At 47.1% G+C, this 24577-nt stretch overlaps 1 protein-coding gene across 6 annotated transcripts in view; it reads right to left on the bottom strand.

Annotated features, from left to right (window-relative positions):
* ZNF618 (zinc finger protein 618) overlaps positions 1-24577 on the bottom strand; it is a 162124-nt gene continuing 137547 nt past the window's right edge. For 5 of the 6 annotated variants that reach the window (XM_040605585.1, XM_040605586.1, XM_040605588.1 and 2 more), the window contains 4 exons: positions 22431-22475; positions 15111-15188; positions 9962-10063; positions 1-8875 (listed from right to left, as the gene is read on the bottom strand). In XM_040605585.1, the coding sequence (XP_040461519.1) occupies positions 7362-8875; positions 9962-10063; positions 15111-15188; positions 22431-22475 (1739 nt within the window). In that variant the 3' untranslated portion in view covers positions 1-7361. The remainder of the gene's footprint in view (positions 8876-9961; positions 10064-15110; positions 15189-22430; positions 22476-24577) is intronic. The other variant, XM_040605587.1, reaches the window with a different exon arrangement.

The raw sequence follows: 24577 nt of genomic DNA, 5'->3' as shown, positions 1-24577 counted from the left end.
CAGGTTTTGTTTTGTTTATTAACACAGCAAGTGTGACATTAGATAACCTTTTAAATACAGTACATGGTACAGTGCAGGGCCAGCTGCCCGCACTTTTCCCCATTATGAAGACAAAGCCAGCGGTGGCGGTTTATAAAAATATTGTGTTGCTACAAAAGTATAAATTAATGCTACCGGTATTAAGAAATATTAAACACATAAAACTTATAAGGATTAAGAAAAATATTCATTAATACCTGTAGAAAACTCTGGCCTAAAAAAGATATTTTTTGTATATTTTTTGTATATTTTTTTTTGTATTTTTTAAGATGACATGAGATTCTTGCACTCGCACGTAGACACACGCAGGTGCATCTGTGGTATTGCCTAGAACATCTGCATCTACAGAAAGGAAGGAAATGCACACAAGTTACTGAGGGGAGGGAGGGTGAGGAGGGAAAGGAGAACATTAATCATTTGCTTGATGAAACAACAAGAATTCCGCTCCCAGCAGAAGGTTTTGAAAAATGAACATACGAATGAGGAACAGCTTCTCTTTTCAGACTGGCTGCAAACAAGGATTTCCTGACGGTTTGGTTTGTCGGCAGGACACTTTCTAGCTACGGCGTGGACCAGAATCCTCATGGTCTGGATGATGTGCGTTCCTCCTGGACTTACAGCCTTGGCTAGTCACCTATGTTTCAGTTCATCCATTATCAGTTTTCCTTTTAAATAATTTAGAAAAAAAAAATATTAAAGTCCCACTAAGTTTAAAGGGACCACGGAAAACAGCTCCCAAGACTGTTGCTCCTTCCAGAATACATGCCTCCTTCCTTGAGTGGAAAGGTCCTTCTCCATAGATAGCAAGAAAAAAAAAATAAAAAAAATCCCTCCTCCCACCCCTCAGCCCACCCAAAAAAAACCCCAAACATCCTATCCACACACATTGCAGAGACCGCCACAAGAACCCCCAGAAGACTGAAAACAAGCATTCAAGGCTGATGAGGCTGGAAGTGTCTTTTTAAGGAACTTTGGTTGTAAAAAGCAAGGGTTTGACATGCCTGTACTCATCAACTCCACTGGAAAATATTCCTATTGTTAAGGCTGCGCTGCTCACCCGGGTACCAGGACAGGCTGACCACTGTCACCGACGCTGGAACGATGGGAAGGAAGAAAATCCTTTCAGTCAGTGGTTGATGTTGTGCAACAATGAGCCATTTACAGGACTCATTTCAGAAGCTATTCTAAAAAAATTCAAACTCAGCTGCCTACAGATCATTAAACCCTAAAGGGTCGACTGGATACACCGTTGTCTAACGTGAGCAGAACTCTTCTGTCAAGTTATAAAACAAAGGACTCTAACAGGAGTAGTAAAAAACTCAACTAACCAGCCAAACAAAACCCAAAATTCAACAGAAATCCCGCAAACATTCAATATATCAAATTAAATTTCAGGGCAATACACTCTCATTGGTTTACCATTTCTGGCCTAGCATAAACGAACGATCTCACAGCACTAACGAGGCATTCAACTTGGAGCTGCGCTTGGGTCCCCCTCTCTGCGTTTCCTCCCGTCGTTCAGCACCATTTCCCGCAGCCCCAGGAAGATGACAACCCGCGGCACAGGGACAGGTCCCATGCACTGTGACAATTCTTATTGCTACGGAGCGACATCTTCAGAAATACCTGACACGGGAACACTGCATCTCAGCCAGCGTTTCTGGGCATTCCCAGTGGGCACCGCAGATTCAAGATCGAGGTGTAGCACAGAAGACGCACAGCAGAAGCAGCAAAACGTTTAACGCTCTCCCCACCCTGATTCTTGCCCCTCGGCAGTATAAGGGTTGACAAGACATTTGCTCCTCAGCCGGTGTTTTCTCCTCTGTCCCTCCCGCAAGTCAGCTACCTCCCTCCTTTATGAAACCCGGTTAATGTAGGTACTGGGGTGCTGGGAAGGGTTTGGTGCCAGTGGTGAGTGGGAGGATGCGGAGGAAGATGCCCTGTGAACCCTCCTGGACCCATCAGTTACAGGACTGGCATTTCCCACCCCTACATCCAGTCTCTTTTCTCAGCGAGGTCCAAAGCAGCCCTGTGCCTTATGGAATGTGCTCCATGTAGCTGTACAGCCTTGTTTTAAATGACAGGGCTCAGAAAACATTCCCTTAACAGGCTCCTCCCAGACTTCTCCCCCTGAAAAAGTTTCCCAGAACCTGCCTTTAGTGTCTTTTTGCTAATTTTCATCCCGTCACTCCTAACTGTTCCATAGGGAACAACTTGTCCCTTCCTGCCTGTGCTCCCTCTGAATGCTCACGGGAATTCCTCTCCACCTCCTTTAGCCAGAGAGATGCAATTAGAGATCCGAGTCTTTCCTCAGTACCAAAGCAGCACCCCCAGCCTTTGAATAACCTTTTGGCTGCTCTTTTACTGTCTTTTTATTTATCAGTAACTTGGTGCTGTCTGGAAATGCACGCAGCATTCTCCCGAGTAGCACAAGGTCTCAGTCACCCTGCTCCTGTGCAAGACTACATCCTGGCTTGCCTACTGCGGGATCCAGAAAGTGGAAATGGTCCCTCAGACCGGGTAAGGCTGAGCAGACGCATCCGCCAGGATAAACACACGTGGTAATTTCTTCTCATGCTAAACCTTCCGTGTTATTGCAAGCAGTTGGAAAAAAACAAAGCAACCAACCTGAGACATCTCACTGAATATTGTATTAAATGAGAAACCACAATTTAAGAGCTCAAGCAATTTGCAGTCTCTATTTTCAGTCATTCCCGAGCTTTGAGAGTATCTGCCACAACTTCATTTGCAAAATGCACATAAGGGTCATGACTCCCTGAGCTGCTTCTGGACATATTCTCTGATCAGCAGGGGAGAACACCCAGCAAATGCAGTTAAACCAGTGCAGGGGGTTTATATGGGTGCTTTAACCAACTTAACTCAAAGTTAAACCGGTTTAACCAGCAACTAACAAACAACTGAATCCGATAAAACCTGAGCCCACAGTCAGTTTTCACAGAAAGTTTTCCAGATTGCACTAGTTCAAATACAAGCAAACCAGTTTTCTTAGAACACACATAGCTTTGACAAAAAGGAAAGTTTACTTCTGTCTGAAACCGACCCAGGTGCAAGACACCAAGCCCATCTTGCGAGCCAGGACACAACTGCCGTCTGCTGCCAGAGGCATGGGAGGAAGAGACAGACACAGGAGACAAATCTGGGCTCCGTGTTCTGCTCGGGCTCTCTGGCTGCCATACTCACACAGGAACAACCTTCTGTTTTGAAGAGCTCTGCCTTTGTGTCCCACTTGCTCGGTTTTCTAGTAACAAGGATCTTCAGACAGCATTGGAAGGCCCTTTTTTCTTTAAAGTTCACCTTCTGTTGGTGCTTGCTCCCCACCTGAAGACCATAATCCTTCCCAAAGCAAATGTGTAGTCAGAAAACGAAGTCTGCAAGGTCAGGCACACAGTAAGCAGCAGAAACAAATGAATGCCTGGACAGCACACACCCCATTTTGGTGTCCCAACACATTTCTCAAGTGTGAGTAAAGGAAACAAACAAGCAGAAGGCAAATTCCCAACGTGACCTACCAGAGGATGATCCCAATTCTGAGGACTTCTCCTCCCAGCTCAAAGGAGCAGAACCTCATGACTGCTCTGGCCAAACTAAGAGGCCCTCTCCTCTCCGGTCTCCCCCCACAGGACGGACAGTGCTTACAGCCCAAGTGCTGCTCCACACCACTGAGCCAAGCACAGAATAGTTAGCGTTGCGATAACCTGTTAAACTAAGAGCTTCCAAAATTCAGACCTTGGTAAGGTAACTATGCTCCCTCGAATGCAAATCCCAGTCTTGAACATGGAAGGAGAAATAGGAGCAAGAGTTTGGCATTTAGGGCACACCTGTGCACTCCAGATGTGCTTCTCTTTAACGAAGCATACCAGACAAAAATCAGCCTGTGAGCAGACACAGCATGAATAAATAGCTCCTCTGAGCTGAACACCTGTAACCATGCTTAAGACTCATGAAAAGCTGTGGCTTCTTTCACCGAGTCGCTGGAGAAGGGGGCTGGCCAACCAGCTCCTCTTCTCACCAACCTTCCAAGCTGCTCCATTTTAGCGCTTTAGGTTTCATCTTGGTTTTTTCAGCTGCCGAGTTGAGTTTTTAAGTCTTTGGGAGAATCTCATCTACCAGACATCACTGCATGGCTGCTTAACATCCATCGTTAGAGCAACTACAACCAAAGTTGCCTTGGAGGGGACAGTTGCTTGAATGGGGGAGAGGGCCAGTCAGCCCCTCTCTTTGGTCGTCACAGCAAGAAAGCTCCAGATCTGAATGCCAAAATCACACTGTACAAAGGGGAGGGGGAGACGGGCTGGGAGTTAAGGGTGGCTGCGGCTTTTCTGTTTGCATGCCCTGGCCATGCAACCATGGTCCAGCTCACTGCTGAGCACAACCTGGCAGCAAATGGTTGTGCAATCTACTGCAATTTTACCTCATTCTCAATTCCAGGGATTTAAACCTGTGCTCGCTCTGCTTTGTCCACTTCCCACCTTGAATGCCTTGCAGACAGACAACACAATGAGCCTGAGCTGGCAGATTCCACAGAAGTTATCAGCCTGTCCCTTAGCAAAGGAGTGCTGGGGCTTGGAGCTTTCTTTTCAAAGGAACGCAAGGGTTTTGCACATTCACCTGAGCACCGAAGAGCCTGTGAGTGGCTCTCAGGGTCTCAGGTGAAGCAAGCAAAAAGGTGTAAGTGCCGTTAGGAAAAACAACTACAAATCCTGTCCCCAGTTCTGCCCACCAGCTGAGCTGCTGGTACACACTGTAGCCTCAAAAGCTAATCTTGCTTTGGATCCATCCTCCAGCCAAGTCTTCTTGCTGCAGGATACCTTGTGCTTTTCAGTGGGAACAGAGCACAGCACAACCACTTTGAAACTGGCACACATCTCACTTCGTTTTTTTGTTTGAGACTTAGTTCCTGTTTGTTACAGGTTTCTCCTGCATTGCAGTGCGTTACCACGGGCCCAGCTGATGGCTGGGCAGACAGCATTCGACTGGGAGCAAGTAAAACCAGCAAGAAGCAAGTTGGCCCTACAACCAACACCTCCATCTGCAAAAGCCACTGCCAGAAAAATAAGATGTCCAAGTGCCTCTGCCTTGGCAGCTCATTTTCAAGTGCTGCCACCCTTGCAGTTGTCAGCGGGGTCGCAGACTGTATCGTTTAAGATATCCATATGCAAAACTTACATTTAGGAGACAACTAGTTCGCCCTGATGCCAAACAGTGCCAAGCGGTCAACCCAAACGCTAGACTCAAGCTAATAGCACGGCCTGTTTCTAGGCTGAAAAAGGGCAAGACAGCTGGGTGCAAAGAACTATCCTCAGTGACCTTGACCTAGGGAAGGTCTCTAGGACGCCAGCTGTTCCCCTGTCCGAGCCCCACAGCAGTGAAGCTGTCAGGTAGTGCCTGTCAGGTTCAAGGCATCTGCACACAAAGCCTGAGAGACTGGGTTTGCTGTTTCTCACATCTTGGGACTTGCAACTCCTATTGCAACCAGAGACGGGCAGGTGTGATTTTGGCTTAACATCTGTTCAACAGCAGCACTTCAACGAGAGCCCCCAGTCTCACCACCGCATTGTCAGCAACCAGAAAATACCGGGGTGCTGATAAAGGGTTTCGGCCTCCAGCCTGCCGGCTCAGAGCTGAGCGAGTCCATCCTCCCGAACCTCTGATGCTGCTCTGCTGCCACTGTGGCTGCAGCTCCAGAGCACGTTACTGGAAGCAGGATAGACTGCTTCAAAAATAAGAATTTGCTTCAATTTGCCTCTGGGATACGAATCCCAGTGATGAAAAATTAACCGCCTGGCACCAGAAGTTGGGAATTGTCCAAGAGGCAGCAAACCTTTCTGAAAGCCTGCAGAGATCCCATCCAGCAGCCCATGAACTGTGTGCCTACAGGCACTGGCCGCAGCAGAGCACCGGTCTTGGTGGACAGCAGAGTGACTGAGATGTTTTTGTCTTACGCTGATCTCTAATTGCATTTGGGGTGAGCCAGTAAGTGTGAACGTTTCAGGGCCTGTGGCCTTCCTAGCCAGAACAACTCAGCAACATAACAAGTAGTGTAATGCACTGTAGGTATTAAAAAGACATTCGTGCTACTAGAGGAAACCATTCCAAATAAAATGGGAAGATATTCTTTGCACTCAATCGGGAGCACTTACATTCAGAAGGATCTTTGAGCCCATGCACTTCTCTAAGCTTCCTTCAAACCCCAGTCTGACAAAACTGATGATCTTTGTTCCCCTGAAAAATCATACACCTTGGTTTGTCCTTGGCCTTGCGAAGGTTATTTTGGGGGTGTGTGCCGAGAAACACTTTTACAAAAAGTTTAGGTACAAGGGTTCTCAATGGCAGCTGGCAGACCCCGGCAAGCTTGTTGATGGCCCACAGGCATCTGTGCTGTCGCCACTTGCTTGCTTTTCCTGGTTTCTAGTTTTTCCATAGAAGCAACTGCTGTTGTTCCCATAAGGATATTTAATCGCAAATGGGCTGCGCTAGAACAAGTTTGAGAACGCCTGATGTACAAAATTCACAGAGAAGCTAATTAACACCGGGAATTCAGAAAAGAAGTCATGCTGTAAAAAATAAATTCAAGAAGCGTAACAATTACATTTTCTGCTGTGAACCATTTCTCTTAGTTTTAAATCAAACTTATAATCACTAGCTAACGTGTTAAACTCAAAACTGGGAGAGAGAAGAAGAGTAACTTTTGTGTTTTGGAAAAAAACGTGTATGAAAAAGTTAAAAATAAAATAAAAAGACCCCTTAAAGTCTCCCTTCCTGATTTCTAAAGATACTGGTGTTCGAAAAACACAGCTGCCCTGATAACATGCACCGTATGTCAAGAAGGCTGCAGACAAATGCCCTCAAGGTGTACAGTTATTCAAAGGAGCAAAGTCCAGTGCAGAACTGGTCTGTTCAATGTGGTCTGATTATCCATGGCAAGATGGCCCAGGGGACAAGAGGAAAGGTGGGGTGGAGGAGAAACAAAAGAAACTTCAAGTCACTTTAGATCTCAGCTGCCTGAAGACTTTAGAACATCAGCCTCCCATTCGTCTGCCCACTTGAAAACATTAGAAAGTCTGTCAAGTCCACACACTATCTATGGAAAGGAGCACGTTCCTGGCAGAGGGCTGTCTCTCTCACGTGCTCAGCTTTCCTTTCAAACTTAATTTTATATATATTTATATTTTTATATATATATAAAAAAGCACTTGGTTTCCAGGGGCATTCATAATGAGGTCCACAGTGTTTAGAACTTAAAATTCTTTTTCTTTGTTTGGAACAGTGTTTTAAAGTTTTGTTTTAATTAAAAGACAGTCTTAAAGCATGTTGGACTTCAAAAACATGAGTTTGTTCATGTCTTCTGGACTGAGTAGCCGTCTCCTTTTGATTAAGAGAGCCTGCTCACACATATTTACACATTCACTTCTGGCACCAACAGCAGGCACTGCTAAGAGCCAAAAGGCTAGCTTGGCTAGTTTTGTATGCTTTTGGGTAACACACGACCAGTACTGAAAGAGGTCAGGGGTGGCCTGGAAGAGAGGTTCTTGCAAATAATCATAGACTTCATTTTTCCCGAACCAATCTTCTTCCTGAGCTGCTGTGGCTTCCCCTGCTGCCCGAGGCTTCTTGGTTGAAGGTTCAAATTCTGTTTCTTCTGCCCAGGACTCTTTCACCTCATTGATCAACTCACAGACCTTGCCAATGATCTCTTCGTGCTGGTATGGTGGGACGGGCCGCAGCTTCTGCTGAGGGTCTAAGATCATGGCTACCTTGTGCGCCGAATGAACTTTGAAGTTCTCCTTCAGTGCCTCCAAGAAGAGGTGGCAGAGTTTGCTGACCACGCCAGCATCGTTAGCTTTGGAAGTGAACAGTTTCTCCAGTTTGACGTAGGTGGGCAGTACCAGCTGCAAGGTGGGCCGGCTCTCATTGCTCAGCTCAATCACTGCCTGTTTCACCGGAGCCAGAATGGCTGCCAGGTTGCTGAGCAGGTGTTTGTTCAGGTTTTGGATGAGGTTCATCTTCTTAGCCCTGCTGTAGAACTCGCAGATCTGCTCGTAGCGCTCATGGACGAGCAGGAGGGAGTCGGTGACCGAGTTCCAGCAGGGTGGGGGAGAGGTCTCTTCCAGGGAGCCAAAGGTCTCCTTCGAGAGGCCCGTGGATCCTGCCAGATCTTCACAGACATTCAGGAGCTCGATCACTTCGTGCATATTGCGAGCCTGTAGTGTTCGCTTGTTCAGCACACTCTGCACTACCGAGTTCAAGGCACAGGCTGAACAACGCAAGCACATGCCTGCCTTGGAGAACGCAGAGGAATTGACTTTGCAGTCTGTGACGTACACCGTCCTGATCTCTGACATCACAAACTCCGAGAGCACGTTCTGTACCCAGTGGTGGATAAAATCACCATTATCTCGAATGTCTACGCCCTTTATTCCCAGGACGTAACTCTTGATGTGGTTGCCTTCCACCTGATAAGCTGTCAGTATGTAGCAAGAATCGGGACCAATACTCTGTGAGTGGCAAGTGACACCGATGCCAAGGCACGCGTTGCTGCCCAGGGCACAGGTGACTTTCACCTTCACTTGGTTGTACATCCGAGGCAAATGCTTCAAAGCCAGTGTGTTGAAATTGCCAAGGATTTCGGTGACAGAGAAGGCACCATAGCGAGCTCCGCTATCCACCAGGGTCTGTGCTAGCTTGATGAATTCCTTCCCGCTCACCACACTCAGAGCCCCAAGGTCAGTGCACATCACCCTCAGGAGCCTCTCAGCAATGTTCTGCCGCTCCTTCTCTGGGATCGCGCTGTTCCCTACTGAACCGCTTGCAGATGCTGCAGTGAAATACAAGGAGGGAGAGAAAGCACCGTATGAGCATTGGCCCTCTGCAACAGGAGAGAGGAGGAAGTCGCAAAACAGTTCTCAGAGAGACCCGAAGAGGTGGAACATGCCCAGATGATGGAAGAAACGTCTCCAACCCTGGATTCCTTCCCCCTTCTGGACAGAGGAACCTCCAGGGACAGGCCTTCTTTTGCTTAGAGCTGCAGGGAGCTTATCTGCATGCTTTCCCTGGGGTGGGGGCTGAGACAGAGCACACACTATCTACTCACAGTCCAGTGCCTTAAACCAATGGCCTATCTGTGGTGTTCAGTAATACCTAGTTAAGTTATAATAATCACGTGTGTTGTTTACTATCCATGTCTACGGGCTGGTGGTCGTAGCTTAGCCTTTTCGTTTTTGTGATTTGACCTTTTTTTTTTTAAGACAGTTATTTTAAGAGGAGTTGCTCCAGTGAAGCACACAGCTTCCTCCACCATCTCAAACAGTGCCGAAGCCCCAGTTTCCATTTCTTCCTCTGAACTCCACCAACCCCACTTTCTGTGGCAGATTTTGGGCAAAATGAGTGTCAGTTTTGGCTGCACCAGAACACAAAAGCACCACGATTTCGTATCATCCTTCCCCCAGGCTGCTCAGCTCAAGTGCTTTGGAACTGATTTTCCACAGGGCTGAATTTTACCTTTTCCCGTGGTGAAGCAAAAGCTCACAGGACGAGCTGGGGATAAAGCCTGACAGCGGCTGCCTGCCAGCACAGGGAGTGACAGGTTATGCCTATGTGTCACACTGTGACGACTGGATTAGTTTTTTAACTCCAGGCTGGGAACTCTGACCTTTGATTAAAAGTTAGTTATTTCCAGGACTTCCCAAATGCATCCTCCTCACAAACCTTTCCAACCGTCTCCCCAGGATTCTCAGCACTTTCTGCATATAAGCACTCCCGTAATGGTAGGGATGAAATGAAATGCAGTCAGGCAAGGACACAGGCCTTGTGCAATGCCCATCGCTGCTGCACCCTCTCTGACAGTCACTTGTTCAAAGTGGACAGGTAAGGCCAGGACAGAAGAGCAAACACTGCTACGTACTATTGTTGGCGTTATTTCTTTGGAGCTGTGGTTTCCACTTTTCTTCAACAACAGCTAGAGGTGATCTGGGCTGGCTAGAGGCAATATTGTTCTCGTTGTCAGCTGTGGGACAAGAGACAGGGAGGTGTTAGAAGCACAAGATAATAATGCTTAAAGCACAAAGAAGGGGAAACAGCACCCATCTGCTTAGCACTTACTTATGGTTCCCTTAACCAAAGCGACAACAATCTACCATTCTCTGTAGCTTTTAAGCATTTTCAGTGAGATGGCACAGTACTGTCAGAAACCTTGGAACTGTCTTTGGACTTGCAACCTATCACCTCCCAAAATGTGGCTGAAATGACAATAGCTTTTCTGTGCACCAGCGACACTGATGCCATCAGCACACCTTGAGAGATGTTTCCCAATCAACTGAAACCACACACCAGGAAGAATAGATGTTCCTTGTGCAATCTGACTTGTGCAATCTACTTGCTTTCTAAATGACAGGAGGTGCAATATTTATCGTTCTTTTGCCTTACTGCATCCTTCTTCCCTGTTCTTCACTGTTAAGCACTTTGTCTTTCAAGCTATGCCCAACTCCTCTGTATCCAGGGCTCTTATTATAATCTTCATATATGGTTTCCTCCCACTGCAGAGAGAGGGCCAACCTCCTCTCGGGCTGCTCACCGCTGCCTCAGACTGGAAATGAAAAGAGAAAACCCCCAAGTTTCTGGAGTGTGACCAAAAATTGTTCCTCACTCTGGCTGCAAAGACACCAACTGCCCTAGGGGTCTTCGTGTTCATGCTCCTGTTCCTGTGTATGTAAGTGGGCTAAACACTTTGGCTGCCAATCTAATGAGATCTTTCAAGGAAATGCAGTCAAGGTCAGTAAATTCTGTATTGTTTCCATGTTCTTTCCTCTCCTGTGCCCCAATAAATTCTCCCCACCTTCTACAGGGAATTTTCTAGTTCCTAATATGCTTCACTGTGAAACTGTGGTTTGAAATAGGCTGTGAAGCATCATTAAAGCACAAAATGAAGAGAGGTGGAAAAGGAAGGAGAAAGATGGAGAGACTGATGATCACACTGAACAGAAGGATGGAATTAAAAACAAAGAAGACAAAACAGGTCCTTTATGCACCACAGCTGGACTCATCTCACCCAATTTTGGACACCCCTGTTAGACACACCTCTCTTCAAATCGGCCCCTTAGGGCTCCTTTTACACTCAGTGGCACAGAACAGGCTTAAGACTGCAATTCGTTCACCCGGGCAGAACTAGATGCCTCTTGTAGTATAAGATCCATCATGCTCTGAACTCACCTGGAGTCATGACTTCTCCACTGATTATAAAGGGAGTCCAAGTTGACCAGTTCAGGTGGCAGTATCTACAGCCTAGGCACACCGGCATGCAGCGACATGAATCCTCCCCCAGCGCTCCAGACAGCAGAGCATGAATTAGATGAACACCTTATTAAGGCACACACAGGCACGCTGCTCTGCAGCCCAGGCTGATCTGGTGCTGTGCAGAGCAGGGGGCTGCCCATCAGAACAAACAGGAGAGGGCAAAGGTGCTCTCCTTCATGAGTGGCAATGACCTGGGAGAGAAGGGAGACCACCACGGACCTAGAGACAAGCAATGAAACTCCAGTGCCCTCTTAATTACAAGCAAGTCCTCTCAAATTTGAGCAGCTCTGCATGTTAACTGCTGGGGCACTCACAAACCTCGCTGATGAACAGCCACAGACTGCACAGGTATTCTTAGGCCTGGGCACTGCACCTAAGTATACCTAAGAGCAATCCAGGGTATGACAGAACCAGGGTAGACTCTGGGACTGCCTTGAGGACCATTCCCAGGGAATTCACTGGTCATGGCTGGCACCTGGGGAGCGCTGCCATGCTCAGAACTGCAGCCAGTGGCCAGTCTTTGCAGGAGTGGAAGAGACGTGAAGAGCAGGAGGTGTTCCAGTGAATGCCAGTGATCGATATGACACATCAATTTTCCCCCAGCATTTGCCTAGACTAACTTCTCTTGAGCTAATGCCACCAGTGTCCTCAACTGCAAACATCTGTGGGTAGGCAAAGGAAAATGCTCGATGTTGCCTACTAACTTTGTTCATGTTTCAGACCTTCCTTGTCTTGGTGAGGGGTGGAGGGGGAGAGAAAACCTCTGTATTTCCTCCCCGCAACTCTTTATCTATTTCATAATAATAGAGGATTTATTATGTACAAATATCTGCTGGCATTCAATATGGTATTAATGAGATTTGTGCATTTCAGCCTCATCTTCCTTATCAGGCAGTCTGTGAACTACACAGATCATGGTTCTTTAATTTCTCTTCATGCCTCCAATCCTTTAATCCAGGTTCAGCCTAGTCGTCCTTTTATTTTTTTAGCTCTAGATTGCAGGAAAGGCATTATATGGTAGCACTCGACCTGAACAAAGTACTCTAAAGGGAGTAAAAGCTGTATATTGTACAGTGTAATTACAGAACAAATTCCTTTGCCTGGTGTTCTGCTGTTCTATTTCTGCCTTTCAGCATCCAATTTACATTCTAATTGCTTCTTCTCACTGTGTAGCTGCTTTATGGAGCTATAATCTCTCCTTATTACCTTCTAGCCTCCAGGCTCAGCCCTCTGAATGACTCAAGAGCCAGTATGTCCCTGCTTTTGCTCTTTAGGCCAGCAGCATGTTGTTCCCTGTCTTCAGTCACTTGCGAGGGGGGCTCAGTGGATGCATCACATTTAGTTGGAAGAGATTAGCCCTTTGCATCAGACACAAGCCAAACTGGACTCCTGAACACATTAACTGAGGGAGTATTTGACCCATGTAAGCTTCTTGTATCTCTGCATCCCCATAATGAAACATTCCTTGAGCCAGGCACAGCGACTGGTACAAACCGCTACTATGCCAGTGTCCCCAGTGTGTGGATCCCACGCCACCAGTGCTGACTACCGCAAGGTCTCTGCACTCCCAGACTTCAGAGATGTTGTGCCAATGGTGTTTCTTGGATATAGAAATCCCTGAGCTCTGACAGGCTGAAAGGCAACAAACTGCGACCAGAGTAACTGCAAGCCCTGTGTAATCGCTACCGTTGCTCTGCTTAAGTACAATACCCCAAACCGGACTTCCACCAAAGCTGTCTGTAGCTTTCACACCTCTTCATTTTGTTTTGCCCTCGTCCCGCAGGAGAAAACCCCGCGCTAATCGCCCCCAGCTGCACAGGTCTGGAGGAAAGGCTGGCGCTCCCTCCAGAGGAAGAGGCATGAGCACAGGACTGGCAAGCACCACGCACAGAGATGCCACAGCAAGGGATGGCTGCTTTCACGGGGGGCAGCCTCCGTGATGCTGGAGAAAGCACTTAAAGAAGACACAGACAAGCTTGCTGTCACTGTGCCACTGAGACATTTGGGAGGAAGCAGCCAAGCAGAAGACAGTGACTTACAAAAAGAGCAGGGAGAGATGAGAAAATACAGTTTCACAGGAGTAATCCTGAGTTGGGGAGAGGGATTTACCCATTAATGTATCTCTGCTGACATTACATGAGTCAGATCACAGGTACCTGCTCCCTCTAACCCTGTTCTGTGTCCGAAGTAACCCAGGTTGAAAAAGCCCAGCATCCATGACTCATTTGCAAGGAAGAGAGGAGGAAGAAGCTGCAGACAGCATTAGCTTAAAATTTTCAACGGCTCATGCCTTGCCACGAATTGCCATTCTCCCTTTTGACACCTTAGCTTGGGCCCTCCTTTGCAGCTCCTTTACTCGGTGTCACCAAGAGCTGTAACTTAAAATGCTGCATTTCAGTACCAGAGACCAGAACAAGGAAAAGGATGCTCAGGATGCGGCTTGGAGGTAAGCAGAAAGCGCTCCTGACAAACAGCAAGAACAGTCCCCAGCACCGTGGAGGTGGCAGCCACTACCCTGTGCGGAGCTTCGCTGCTCCTCGGTGTAACAGGAAATCCTATCACTCCACATTAACCAGCTTATGTTCTAAACAGAAAGTAATGTCCAAAGAACTCACACCATCTTGTAACAAATCTAAATGTCTCTTCATAACCTTGAAAAGATGATAAATAAAGCAGACACTGAACAACACACAAAGCCTGCACTGAGATTTGCCAATGAGAACTGAACTGGCACCAAGGAACTGCTTGGATGAAGAACCCAAGGGGCACTATTAAAATTAGGACTAAAACTAAAATATAGAACAAGATAAGAACTTTGATTTGAATCATTGTTACAGAATGGAAAATATCTTTTCCTCAAGGCACTTGTCCTTCTGTGCCATTCTACTCAGGTCTTACCTGTAAAGTGAGGGCAAATGCAAGCACTGAATGTGTATCTCAACAGAGCAGCTGTCTGTTGGAAAACACTAGTCTGTCAAAGGTGAATTAATTTCTAAACCTGTGTTAATTCACTTGAATTTTCATTCAAGAGGGGGAAAAAAGGAAAAAATTATGCCAATATGTTAAAAAAATCCTTTGCTACATTTTAGAATATTCTGAATGCTGTCTTTGAAAGTGCTTTGGCTCTGAAATTTTACAATCGCCTCTATTGAGACAGAAAACAAAAAAGGTGGCTTAGAAACAAAGTAGTGGAACCACTCCTTAGAATTTTCTTTTGTAGATAGCTGAAAAGGAAATGAACACAACTGCTGAAATGGCAAATTCTTCTGAGAACACATTTCAGTCCTTTGCAGAACTCCAGGAGACACAAGCACAGAAAAGGACTTGTGTGGGCAAAGGCTCTGCTGCCCTGCAAGTGTTTTTGCTTTATCTGCTTCCATGAGAACTACCCTTTTTGCAGGAGGAGGGATTTCATCTGCTGTAGGAGTGACCCATTAACGCTTATGCAATGAGTATTCCCTAGATACCTTTGGATAAAGGGGATGAGTAGTTGGATGTGCTCTGTGCGAGCATGGCAGCATGGCACGGTTCCTCTCTTCCTATGGAAAGGAGTAATATTTATGATATACCCTGAGCCTTGCACTGTTGCAGCCACTGCTACGTGCTCCAGCCTTTGAGTATCTTTTTTGCTGCAGGTGAAATTACTGGGGCTTTGGAAACCGTGAGCACAGAAAGCTCTATTGACACACAACGGGGTCAACATCAGGCATCAGCGCAGAATTTAATTCTCCGCTTTAAGCGAGTCGAAGTGCCCAGCTTACCTGCATGGGACTGCATGTGCTCCAGGAGATTGTTATAAAACTGGAACTGGATTCCACAAGCTCCACAGGTGTAAGGCTCTGTTTGGGAGAAATCAGTTCAGAAGAATTATACAGAGTATGCAGGGAAGCAGCACACGTGCATACTTCAGTTTGTACAGTAGCAGGGCAGTGCCTTAAGGCCCGGTCCTTGTCACCTCAGCCCACATGTGCATGTCACAGCAGCTCCTTAGAACCGAACCCACAGGGCTCGGGCTGTGATTTGGGAAAGCACATGGGCACGTCACTGCTTCCTGGGCTGGGGTCAGGCGTTTTTCCATGTACTTCACTTTACTGCCACGAGAAGGCCCGGGATGGCAGAGGGACAGCTCGTGCACTAAAGTGATGCACCTGCCAGTGTGTGTGTGTGTGATCTCAGTGAATCTGCACAAAGATTTGAGAGGCTACACACTGACCAGGGTTTACTAGCTCATGCCTGCTGCAGGCCGTTTTAAGCATATCCTTGTTCTTTTCAAGCCTGAAAGCAAAGCATGGTGAATTCATTTTACATCCAATCTGTCAAATTCCAGCCTCTGCTGCCTTTCCTGAGTAAGACAAGGAGCACTGGGTTGTGAAAAATCCTGTTGCTCAGAAGTTGGGGCATGGAGAAGTGCCACAGGGGGACTCAGCTTAGGTTTTTTTGTGTCTGTCAACAAGTGCAGCGAGACTGGGGAATGGTGAGTGCCACTGGGCTCGGTGGCAGCAAGTCGCTGGGGTAAGCAGAGGCGGAGGGGAAGAAGCACAGAAATCAGAGCTGTGCCAGAAGGCTGAGAGCAGAGCAGGAGAGCCATGTTGCCAGAGTAATACGGATGAGCTGGAGTCAGGTAAGAGCTGAGCGCAGAGCTCCCTCATGAGCTGAAAGATACGTTTAGTTCTGTTCTAACAAGTATGTTGAAAGTGCAGTTTTTCCACTGAATTAACCTAACAGCAAATGTTTGCAGTTGCTCGTTTAAACAGTATTAGTTGAGTGCATTAGTTGACAGACGTAATATCAAACTACAGTGGCTGAAATACATTAACATTGCAGTTTGCTTCTATACCTCCAAATACACCAGCACACTGCCACCACTTAGGCTGTGGCATTTTGTTTCGTAACAGAAGAATGGACAAATGCAAGCATTTGACATATAAACAACTCAGCATATAAACGCCTGGCACATGCACAGAGCAATGCCTATTGCTACAATATACCAGAAATCTGTACCTATGTTCAAAGGGAAAAACACATTCTGTATCAATGAATAAGCAAAAGCACCAGCATCTGGGACGGAAGAACCAAAATACAGGAAAGCACAAGCCTGACTTGGCTACAGTCTGTAAGAAGTCTATCTCAGGTAGCAAAACCCAGAATTCATCAGATGGCTACAGGAAGCTGTGAGGGAAAACATAAAAGAGACCATGAGCAGTTCGTATAAGCTATACTTAAATGCTGTTAGGTTAAACACCCTGCTGTGCCTTTCCCACAGAACCTACAGCCCTCTGAAACAATGGAGCCAGCTCCACCTGGAGAAGCTGTGCTCAGTGCTTTATTTAACTTACTGTATTTTCTTGTGATGCTACTCCTGTGTTTTGCTGTAGTGAGGAAGTTCATTAATACTGTACTTAAACGTGCTTGTGAAAAAAAGGGAAGACTTTGGCCCCTGGGTGACACACTTTGGAATTTCAGGACTGGGCAATTAACATGGACTGGCTGTTTCTGCTGGAATCATCAGTAGTGAAATAGCCAGTTGCGGTGAAATGCCACAAGAAGTGCAATGTAATCTAAGTGTTCAGACCTCTTCTGTAATTATAGGAGAGGAGAAGACCCCACATGGGTGCAAACCATCCCTCTTAGATATACATTTCGATGTCGAATGGCCTGTTTGATAGATGCACCTATCTGACCCTGTTGCTTATGAAACTTATACTGCTCAGATGGAAGTGTCTCAAAGTAAGTGGGTTGATTCCGCCTTCAAATGTCAAAATTAACATTTGATTAATCTAATGAAAGAAGTCACATTTCAAAAAGACTGCTGAATGTTGCTGGCAGGTTCCCGACAGGATCAGAAGAGCTGCAGTGCTGACACCACGACAGCTTACAAGGCCACCACCCCTGTTCTTTGCCCCAGCGCTGTGCTGGAGACCCTTCCGCTACAAGAACTGGGAGAACAGAACATGCTGTACATCTCAGGTGCTTCAGAAACTCTGAAATTTAGAGGTGTCACACCATGGTTCCCTGGGACACTTTCAGGTCTCCATGTGCCATTTATAAACATCAGCAGGCACATGCATTTCCTTCTGTCATCTCTGCCTGTAGTAACCTTGGCCAGAGGAATTGGTGGCGGAGCAATCCATCCTTCACTGCTGCAGTCCAAGGACCCTTCTCTGCTCCCAGACAAGTACACAAACGCCACAATTCCCCTAGAAGCAGGTTTCCAAGTAGCTGCCAGAACAAGTCTTCCTCTAAGCTCAGTTACAGGGCACCTCACTGGGAAGCAAATCACAGCCAGCACTCTCCAAGCAGCACGTTTCTCACATTCATTTTTCTCTCCTGTTTCTCTACATCCTCACATTTCCTTCTCAGCTTATTTTGCCTGAGCTGCTTTACCTTCCTCCTGTTACAGTCTCAGCTGTTTTATCACCATAAATCTGTGCTTTCTTCTAGCCCTCCCTTTGCCTGACTCCTGACCAGTCTTTTCTGGGTTCTCCCCATCCCCATCTATCATGCAGTGACCATCGAGGTCTCCTCAGTTCTTTACCTCAAGCTCCTCCCTCTGCCACTACAACATATTGTGTACTCAGTATATTTGGTGCACTCAGCGCCTCTGAAAGGTCTCTCATTTGTAAATCTTCACAGAAAAATCCTGTTGATTTTCAGCCCATTTCCAAAAGCCTCCCCTTCTATTCTACTACAGATGTGTCCACCTCTGTAAACAAAACCCCTGTCTGCTTTCAAAAAATCATTTCTTAATTCTGAAAATGCCAGAACATTTTCTAAATACTTTTGAGACAAAGAGTCTACAGTTTGCCACAAATGAAAACGATGGAAGTTAAAACTAGGGATAAATTTTAAATTCATCCAACAATTCAAAAGTCTTTCCCAGGGAGGAGGGAAGGGATACTTGGGAGGATGTGCAGAATCCCTGTGGAAGTGTATGGACTCATTTTACTTCCCAGGGCTTTCTCAACACTCACACTTCTGAGATAACAGCTTCTAAGCCCCTTACGCTCCACAATGCAAAGAGCTGGCAATAGTCAGGCTGGCTGAAAGGAGGGTGGGATGTGTCAGTGCTGGAAGAGGGAGAGGGATCTGGAAGGTGGAGAGAAGAAATAGGCAATCTGTCTCTGAAACCAGGCAAAAGCCACTGCTGGAAAAGAACTGCCCACCTGGGCTGGTACACACAGCCAGTAAATTCCCCCTCCCTTTGATTTCTGCTTGCAACCTAAAGGTAGAGTTAACTGGAACAGCCGTCAGAACTGCTCTGAACATCCCTGTGAGCGACACTTGTGCCCCATTCTCCTTCCTGGGAGCACAGCCCCCTTCGCACCACTGCAGGACCTGCTTAGCTCTGATCCCTTGGCATGGGTTGGGGAGAATGGTGCTCCGCTTTCTCCAAGCTCCCTCTATTTGCATTCCCCTGGGCAGATGCTAAACACACGCTGGTGCCAGCTGGTCTCTTGCTGCGTACTTGGCTTGCTCGGGTTGTGAGTTGGGACTCCACACCTATTAACCACAGCTCCTGGAGGCCTGAGCACCCGCAGGCTGGTCCAGGATGTGGGCTACATCATCCCGAAACCCCACCAATTGCCAGTGTGCATGCAGGGTTGCCGCATTCACATAACTTTCCTTCACACAAGGGACTGGAGCATAAATTCACCAGGCTGCATGAGAAGCTCTCCCTTCCTCTCCTTGTTTCCACTACTCACTCCTAGTAACCACTGCTCCACCTAAAGCACCTGGGTGATTTCAAAGCCCAAACAGCTTTGAAAGGTGGAAGGAGACAGGCAGAGAGCTCACTGAGGCTGCCTTCAGAGTACTCCTCCTTTACAGTCTGAAATCCCGAGCTTTGGTTGCTCTTGCTTTGTCAGCCAGGCTGTGACCTGGGCACAAGGTCCTGCAGTTTGCATGTATTCTCTCTACTACTGACTGCCACTAGTGCATCCTACAAAAACTGCAGAGTAACAAATGAGCCATTAAAAACCTGCAACATTCAACTCTAAACCTGTAGCCCAGCACTCTCACACTTCACTAAACGTCTCAGAAGATGGAATGCCAGGCTGCTATCGCTCCTCTACACACCTCCAGAAAGCAAGCTCTTCACAAAGCAAGCTCTTCACACAGCCAAGACCAGAGCCACGAAGCTGGGGCACCAGTCAGGGATGCTGCATTTTCTGCAAGCCCTGGGATACATCTCGAGCTCTCCCATGGCTTCATATTCAGCCACAGCTAGGATGCACTTTCCTGCGGTAGTACGAAAAGCTGCAGAGCCTGTGCAGCAACATGGAAATGGCTCTGCCTGACCCCTGACACATGTGGCTGCGCAGGGAGCATGAGCATCTCTGAGCATCGCCTATTCTCCAGGTTCTGCCACATGGCTGAGCTGCACATAAGAGGCTTTGTTGCAAAAAGGGTGGAAACAGGCTCCAAGTCTTCACAGAAGGGTAAGAAATCATGAACTGGATGCCCAGAGAGTTTACGCTACCACATTAACCCTCTATCTTTCTGGCTCTGTGTTGTTGCTGCATGTCCAGAAGCCTTCTGCAATCCTGTAGACTTAATTTGGCAGCAGAAAGTCCGTGCATGAAATGGCATGTTGTGTGGGCCAGACCTGTCCGCACAGCATCAGAGAAGAACAGGAGAGGGTACAACGTTGAGTATGTGACAAGCGACTGGCTGCACAGCACCTACACTGCTCCCCTGCTATCTGCCACCCACCATCTTCTCCCATCTCCTCCCTCCTCTGGTCCCTCCTTCGTTGCTGCCTGTCCCCTTCCACTCGGCGCCCGTGGCACAGAGCCAGCAGGTCTTCCTCAAGCCATGCTAGCTGTCGCTGTGCCCCCCCGCTCCTTCCACCACCTGCCATGCAAAGCAGCAGTCCCCGGTGCCTGGAGATGGCTGCCTCTGAAGCAGCAGTGCTATCTTCTCCCCAGCAAGTTGAGGATCGCACTGGGCTGAGCCAGGATCCTGACTCTGAACAGCTCTTCTGAGGCAAAATATTTGAAAATTTGGGAGGAGGAGGAAATCGCTCTCTGAACATGTCCTGTCTGCCAGCAGAAAAGGGCTGCTCTACAGCCAACTGATCTCAGTAGAGTCTGACTTTCATTCCCAAGTTTTCCCACAACGTAGCAAGGGCTGCACAGTGGAAAGCACAAGAAAATCTGCTACAAGCAAGCAGTGCTGTGCTGTTAGAACTGCAAACACCCATCCCAGGGCGCTTCTAACAGCGTCTCGCAAGCTGTCTGAAACTCAAGCATTTGGCATCCCCAAGCAATGGCATTTCATTCTCCTATCAAGCACCGAAGAGCTTTCCTCCCCAAAAAGAAGAGACATTTGTCTGTGGTGTACTGGGATGTGGGCTGCTGAGCACAAAAAGTACTCCTTCTCCCCCAAAAGCATCCTTCCCCAGAAAAACTGACCTCTGTTGTGAGCCAGGTCCCTCTCCACTCTGAACAAGACATGCTGTCACATCGTCCTTACTAGTTGCCCAGGTACTCTCTGAAAACACCTTTACAGAAACCTGAAGCACCATCAGCTGCTGAAGCCTCTTCAGTCCCTTGAGCCACACAGAACTAACACTCACATTTGGTTGCACAAGTTAAAACATCTTTCCCCAAGGCTATTATTAGACACTTTTATTAGTGCTTTTTATATATACCCAGTGAACAAGGCTCTAGAGTAAGGCAGCAGGCTATATAAGCCAAGACAGAGAAAAAACATCATTTGTGCTTAGGTTAAATAAATCACTCTAATTCCCATGTTAACTCTCATTGCCACATCTAAGCCAGAGAAAATAGCAGAGCCTGGTTTGAGGCCAGGACTGAACATGAGTCGAGAGCTTTTAACAGAAAATTTCAACACAAACCACCCTGAGCTGCTTGTGCACAAGTGAAACCCAGCAGCCAGCTCAATGACTGATGGCAGCACAGGGAGCAGACCCCCAGGCAGCTCTCTCAACAGAAAGGACCCACATTTCAACACTTCTGTCCACATTTTGACGAAAAACAAATGCAGAAGAACTGTAAGGGAAACTTCGCAGTGTTTTCACCCAATGTTTCCATTGGTTTTAACCTTCACAACAGTGTAACTGCATCTTCCCGTACCTTTGATACAAACTGATTAAACACCACATGTGAATCAGCAGCAGTCTCCTAGAAAAACGCCATCACACACCAATATAAGCAGAAGTTTCTTGAAAACAGAACTTCTATCGCTTCCACCCATCTCAGACAACAAACCAGGGGCTACATAAAAAGGTGCAATGACGCGTGCTTTAAAAACTGAAGTCCCGAATGCATCATGGTTGTTAAATTTGTTTGCACTGATTTGATTTCTCTTCCAATGTGAACTCTCGTGTTCTAAATAAAACTCTCGCTTCTTTAAGTGTCCACCATCACTGTGGCCACGGTCAGGGTGCAGCACACAGGGCTGTCCTGCACTAAGGGACAGCAGTCCCGGATACCAGGTTGGCGCAGTATCACCCCTAATACCCAGATGCAAGCCAAGCAGTAACCAAACACACTGTAAGGCAAAGGAAGAAGCTCCGCCTGTTGAAAGCATCAAGCACACAGGGCAGAACCTCAAGCAGAGACCACCTGCATCCACCCACCCCAAACCTGCTCTCCTTCCACTCCTGCATGCTCACCGCTGCGCCCTGGGCTCCCATTTCTCACCTGTGCTCTCAGGCCAAAGGGAACTGTCTCTGCAAAGGTGTTTACTGAGCTGAGCCACAAAAAGAAGTTTTCCTGTGAGTAAATGTAACTTAAACATGGGTTCATTTTCAGTCTTCAACCCTTGGTCTCTCAGAATACGTATTATTGATGTATTTCACAAAACTTAACTCCCAAAGGCTGTAAATGAGTCTAAATGGTCTAGCAGCCACATACTGCACAGAAACACCTTGAAGGATTTCTGTTGCATTTAAATCTGAAACCAGAGCTACAGAAGTGAGGTGTTTTGTTCTTTGACACCTAGACTCATAATAAAAAAAACCCATTTATTCATAAAAAATGCTAAGAGGGCAGGCCAGCATGGCTGCAGGGTGGAAGTCCCCGCCTTTGAGCACCACAGACATCCATCACACTTACTTTGTAAAAGCGGGAAAGGATTTGAAATCAGGGGACTTGCGGTTTCTGCAAAAAAGAAAGAGATTTAAATATTGAGACTGGCAGAGACCTCGCTGCATGCCACACAGGCTCTGCCTATCTGCTCACCGATCCTTATCCTCACTCCGCACTTCAGATTTAAATGTGGCAGGATGGGGGGTCTTAATTTACCGCAAATTACGACATGTCCAGCTGTGAATTTTCTCTCTTGGTGTCTTGCTAAGTTTCTCATGGTTAAGAATCTGTGCCTTTCCTTCCCATTTTGAAATCTCCAGAGATTTTAACATACACCCTATGCTACAGCAATGGAAACAGACAAGTGAGGAGGGGCAGCAGCAGAACAGCTAAGGGAGCAAGAAATCATTTACAAATGCTTTTCTGGGGGCCCCAGATGCAAATTCCCAGATTCACCATGCAGCTTCCTCAGACTGAAGCTGGGAGGAAAAAAAGGCGTTTTGGCCTCACTGGATGGTATGCTAAAGGGAAGAGTTCTAAGCAGTTCTAAGAGTTCTTCAGGCTGAGAATACCCATTTTCTGCCCAGCACATCTTGCAGATTGCCTCTCTTTAAGGTGTGACTGAAAGAAATGGAAACCCTGGCTGCTCAACGAGCCCTTGGTCAACCAGGGGCTGTCTGCATCCACTCCGTGGTGTGCTGGAGCAGAAGCAGTGATTCTCAGCACCTCAGACTCTGTGCAGTTTCCTACAGTTTGCAGGTGAGGTCCTTTAGTGTCAAACCTCTGCAGAGGGGAAGAAACCATTAGCGTTAAATATTCAATCATCCATTCAATGCATTTACAGAATGGTCCCACGTCCAAAGTTATGAATTGCATCGATGAAGGAGGCTCTCAGGACTGACAGACTTGGACTGGTTTGCTTGGAAGGAAAACTTAACTCATTAACTGCACAGGTCAACAGTGAGCCTTCATGCTAAATATTTCAACGTGGTGAGGACCTGAGCTGTTGAAGAGGGCTTCAGCTGGCAGGGCCAGCCAGTAACGAATGAAGATGAAGGCATGGATGATGCTTGGCAAAGACGTGAATAGACAGTGCTATGGGAAGGGTATGTATGGAAGGCACCAGCTAGATACAGAACACTGCTGATCACTCAACACATTTCTGTTACTCCATGTTGCACTAACAGTGCTATTTGCAGCTGATGAGGTCTGCATCTGGAGGAAGATCTTCAACAGAACAGGTTCCAATCCGGTTCAACACAGCAGCTGAACAGGGCAGGCTCCTCTAGGTACCGTTCTTTCACTACTTGTGCTCTCTGCCTCTGCTTTGGGACGTGTTGTATTCAGTGAACACACGGATGCTTGCTGACCGTCCCATGGCTTCAGGCTTTAAAGGGCTCTTTCAGCACCCCAGAGGCAAGTAAAGTTTTTGAGGGCCAAACCCCCACATTTTACCATTCCCCCAGAAGTGAACCTCATCTGGAAGAGGCACCCAGCACACAGCAGTGGCTACACCACGTAATACACTGCAATGAGTTCTCAACATACTCTTTAGCCATTTTCCAGCCAGAAGTGCCAACAGAGTCTCCTCGTTATGCTTGACTTCGTACGCACATGAAACTCGCTGTCAGTCTGCATCAGGAGTTCCGGCCACTGCCAAGCATTGCTACTACGTATTTTAAGCGAAGAAAGACTGTTGGGATTTTTCTTGTCTTTGTGTTATGGGCCACTTCGTTACCCATGCGCTGCAATGTCCCTGCCTCAGCACAGTCAGTTCAACTAAAGCCACCTGCTCAGAGAACAGTCGTAGAAGTATCAGTTTAAATGACTAATGATAATGTGGCTTGGTCTGGGGATATGCTAATATTTCGCTCCAGGCAAAACTGAAACAGGAGCTCATGTTTTTTCTGCCCATACATTGGTCTATCAGTGACTCTTTTTGCTATGTTCTGTCCAGCCCCAGCCCAGCACATCTGTGCTTGAAGACTGCAATCCACAGCTTGTACCACTGGCTGTTTGTTCCAGTTTTGCTGACTGCTCACCTCTTGCCTCAATGTCTTTCATACATATTGTCTCAATGTCCCTCCTGGTGTCCCAGGGCTCTTGAGCAATTGGCAGGGTATCACCCACAGAGACTTGCTGCTGAGTGGTTATTTCAACCCAAGCATCCTTCT

The sequence above is a fragment of the Falco naumanni genome, chromosome 9, assembly GCF_017639655.2.
Source record: "Falco naumanni isolate bFalNau1 chromosome 9, bFalNau1.pat, whole genome shotgun sequence".
Classification (NCBI taxonomy): domain Eukaryota; kingdom Metazoa; phylum Chordata; class Aves; order Falconiformes; family Falconidae; genus Falco; species Falco naumanni.
The sequence above is the reverse complement of the archived record's forward strand: the minus strand, read 5'-3'. Positions and strand labels throughout refer to the sequence as shown.